Below are 4,144 nucleotides of genomic sequence, written 5' to 3'. Positions count from 1 at the left end.
AATATTTTTTAGTTATTAGTGTTATTTGAATTAAACTGAATCAATTAATTGGATTGAGAATTGGTTAATATATTAGTTTGAATATAGAGATTGAATTAACTATCGAGTGAACTGCTTGAAAATCAAGACTAATAATTTATTATTTTTATAAAATTTTTATTATTTATTTAATTATTGCTGAGTCGATAATTATATCATTAAAGTCAATTAAAATTAAAAATTAATGATTTGACCGATTTTTTTCAATTATTAAAACATTATTTTTTCTATCCACAATTCTTCTCAAAATTAAACCACCCAAATTTTTTAATATGCAGATATAAATTATTTTTTAAAGTTTTAAAATGTTCAGAATTATAAAACTCAAAAATGCTAGCTCGTTTAACGTTACATTTGCATTGGAATATACTGTTTGAAGTTAAAAGTTATATCAATTATAAAAAAAGGAAAAATAAATACTGACTAAGTGTTGATAAATAAAAGGAAACAGGTAGATTAACTAACAATGACAGCTTTGTTACTGACTAAGATTAGCTTGGAAAATGTGCAAAGATGTAAGGCTTTAGAATCTTACGATTTTCATTACTCCATTCCTCACATGAATATTATTGTCAATGCAGGAGAGCATGGTTCGAGTGTGCTGAAACGCATTATCCTTTTATTAAATGGTTGAAGAGGAGCAATAGGTAATTCTAGACATTATGTTTCAAATATAGAAATAAAAAAGTAACATGAATAATGTGTGAAACCAAAAACATTAAAAAAAAAAAAAGAGTAAAATGAAATATTTGGGATGGGAAGTCTTAATTATGACTTTTAATACTTTATTAATTTTATTAAGAGAAAGAAGTACAGCTTGGAAACGAAAGTCAACTTTAGGTGTTTGATGCTAATATTATTGTCAATCTCTCCCTCTAATTTTCTTTCAAATTAGGCAACATGTTTGAAAGATATTGCTTGCTTGCCGACAAATGTTCCAAATTTCAAACCAATTTAAGTTTCATGGTTTAAAATAAAGATCATAATCATGTTTCAAATATGTCTTAATAAACAAATTTAAAATAAATATGTTAATTATGAATGTAATGTAGTAAATCAAAACCAATGCAAAAGGTGGAATGTGGTTTCTCTTTTAACAAACAAACCAAAAATATCATAATGATAGGTTTTTCGAATGTTAAGTCAAATAAAAACCATATGTTTTCATATTTCAATTTCCTTAATTAATTGGATTCTTCTGTATTAAAACCAAAAAAATGGGGTGCACTTGTAATTTCATCACCTTCTTATTCTGACCAACAACATAAAATATTTATATATCTATTGGGTTTTTTACGTTGGCCATGTTTTATTTTCTTCCTGGTTTAATTTTTCTTTCACTCCCTATACTTTTTTATATTTGGTTCTTCTACTTATAATTCTACAAAATTTTAAATCTCAACATACAGACTTTACCTTTCACATCAGAGCATAAATTCTAAAAATAAAAGCATGGAGACTAATTTGAAAAAATCCAGAAAGTACAGAGACGGGGAGAAAATTAAACCTTTTTATAGATTAGAAAAGAGGAACACGTAGTAGCAAGTAAGCGTGAATAAATCTGGTCGTGGTTCACACTAAAGAAATAAAACCTGTCTGCAAAATAAAAAAGTTTGATGATGATGATCATCATCATGGTCGCGCTCGTAATCTATATTAATTTGTTGTGCAAATTCTCAGATACTTTTTCCTTATAAAAAAAGATCCTTTCTTCTCACTTTCTTTCTATAGAATCTCTTCCCTTTTTCCTCTAATCATCTTTTGCCATCAATTTTTCCCATACAATTTCGCCATTCTTTCGGTAAATATCCATATGTATTATATATAAATACTCTTTTCTTCTTACATTCTAAACCAAGTTTCTTTCTTTTTTCATTTCCCATGGTTATGGATCATCATTCACCACCCAAAAACTTCTTAACTCGACTCAATTCAGCCGTAGCCAATAGCCGGGTGGGGAAACGTTTCAAACTAGCGGAAAGGAACTCTACTTTCACCACCGAGTTACGTGCCGGCACCGCTACTTTCCTCACCATGGCTTACATCTTAGCCGTCAACGCTTCCATCCTCTCCGACTCGGGCGGCCCTTGCGGCGTCTCAGATTGTCTTCCTTTGTGTTCCGACCCTTCCGTTCCGTTATCCAACTGCACCGGGTCGACTCTCCGAATCATCCAGCCCGATTCGTCATGCAAATTCGACCCGGTCAACCCGGGTTACTCTTCGTGCTTGGAAACAGTACGCAAGGATCTCATAGTCGCCACCGTTGCTTCTTCTCTTATTGGCTGTTTAATTATGGGTACTTTCGCGAATTTACCCCTCGCTTTGGCTCCAGGTATGGGGGCAAATGCGTATTTTGCCTATACCGTTGTCGGGTTTCACGGGTCGGGTAATGTCCCATATGAAAGTGCTTTAGCGGCAGTTTTTCTAGAAGGCTTAATTTTTCTGTTCATTTCAGCAATTGGGTTCCGGGCCAAGTTAGCTAAGTTGGTACCTAAACCGGTTCGGATCAGTTCTTCCGCGGGTATCGGACTTTTTCTCGCCTTTATCGGGTTACAAAATAACCAAGGAATCGGGTTAATCGGGTATAATCCGTCGACCCTTGTGACTCTAGGCGGGTGCCCAAGTTCATCTCGGGTTTCAGTCGCCCCTGTTTTAGCGGCGGTTAACGGAACCGTCACTCTGATACCCGGCGGCACCGTCTCCGGTGATATATTATGTTTACGTGACAGAATGGAGAATCCCACATTATGGCTTGGAATCGTGGGGTTTGTGATCATAGCATATTGTTTGGTGAAAAATATAAAAGGTGCTATGATTTATGGTATAGTATTCGTGACGGCCGTGTCTTGGTTTCGTAACACTAGGGTGGCGGCTTTTCCGAACACCGACGCCGGGAATTCTGCTTACGAGTATTTCAAGAAAGTCGTCGACGTCCATTTAATCGAAACCACAGCTGGGGCTTTGAGTTTTAAAAATTTAGGTAAAGGCTACTTTTGGGAGGCTTTGGTCACCTTTTTATACGTTGACATATTGGATACAACCGGTACATTGTATTCCATGGCGAGATTCGCCGGTTTCACCGACCAAAACGGCGATTTCGAGGGCCAATATTTCGCTTTCATGTCGGATGCAACGTCGATCGTGGTGGGATCATTGCTGGGGACATCCCCAGTGACGGCATTCATCGAATCATCGACGGGGATACGAGAAGGTGGACGGACGGGATTAACGGCGTTGACGGTGGCGGGTTACTTTTTCCTGGCATTTTTCTTCACGCCGTTGTTGGCGTCGATACCGGCGTGGGCGGTGGGGCCGCCGTTGATATTGGTGGGAGTGTTGATGATGAGGGCGGTGGTGGAGATAGAGTGGGAGGACATGAGGCAGGCAATCCCTGCATTTGTGACATTGATAATGATGCCGTTGACATATTCGATAGCATATGGATTAATAGGTGGGATCGGAACATACATAGTGCTGCACGCAGGGGATTGGGCGGCGGAACTAATGGTGAGAAAAGGGGTGGTGAAAAGGAGAGGGAATGCGGTCAACGGAGCACATGAGGCAGCAACTGGGGGCGGAAGTGTGAAAGCAGTTGAAGTGGATCATGTCTAGAACTAGAGCGCTCTGATTGAAACGAATTTCGGTCTTTTGTTTTGTCTCTTTTGGACAATATCTTTGTAGTCTTCAATATTTGTAAAGAACCAAAAAACAAATTGAAGAAGTAGGATAACAAATGGATTCCCTTTTCACTTGCAAACACTGTTGGTAGTTATTCTTTTTCCCTAAATTATTAAACCAAACTTTTAATTATTTTTTTCTTAAATATGTTCATATATTTTTTTTTGAAATTAGGATATTTTCTACTAAAGCTACATTTCCACATATTTTAATTCTACTTAAATAAGCATTTAATCCTTTCAATTGTACTTAAGCAAGAGCAAATCCTCTTTAAATATCACATTTTGAACCCTCCCAAAAATTACAAATTTAATCCTTTGAAAAATTACTAATTCACTTTAAGATTTTTTTACATAAAATTTTTCCTTTAATCCTCTAAAATTTTATAATTTATTTTGACACTAAAATGAAATGGTCTTTCCTCCGT

General features: G+C 36.2%; 1 protein-coding gene across 1 annotated transcript; it reads left to right on the top strand.

Moving 5' to 3' along the window:
* Nucleotides 1-1,536: 1,536 nt before the first annotated feature.
* LOC107916294 (adenine/guanine permease AZG1) lies at nt 1,537-3,849 on the top strand. Its single transcript, XM_016845482.2, has one exon. The coding sequence runs from the start codon at nt 1,921-1,923 to the stop codon at nt 3,649-3,651; it is 1,731 nt and encodes a 576-aa protein (XP_016700971.2). The 5' UTR covers nt 1,537-1,920; the 3' UTR covers nt 3,652-3,849.
* Nucleotides 3,850-4,144: the final 295 nt, after the last annotated feature.

This window comes from Gossypium hirsutum, chromosome D10, assembly GCF_007990345.1.
Source record: "Gossypium hirsutum isolate 1008001.06 chromosome D10, Gossypium_hirsutum_v2.1, whole genome shotgun sequence".
NCBI lineage: Eukaryota > Viridiplantae > Streptophyta > Magnoliopsida > Malvales > Malvaceae > Gossypium > Gossypium hirsutum.
The sequence above is the reverse complement of the archived record's forward strand: the minus strand, read 5'-3'. Positions and strand labels throughout refer to the sequence as shown.

Excerpts from the sequence above, each read along its gene's own strand:
- LOC107916294 (XM_016845482.2), top strand. The coding sequence starts at position 1,921 with ATGGTTATGGATCATCATTCACCACCCAAAAACTTCTTAACTCGACTC.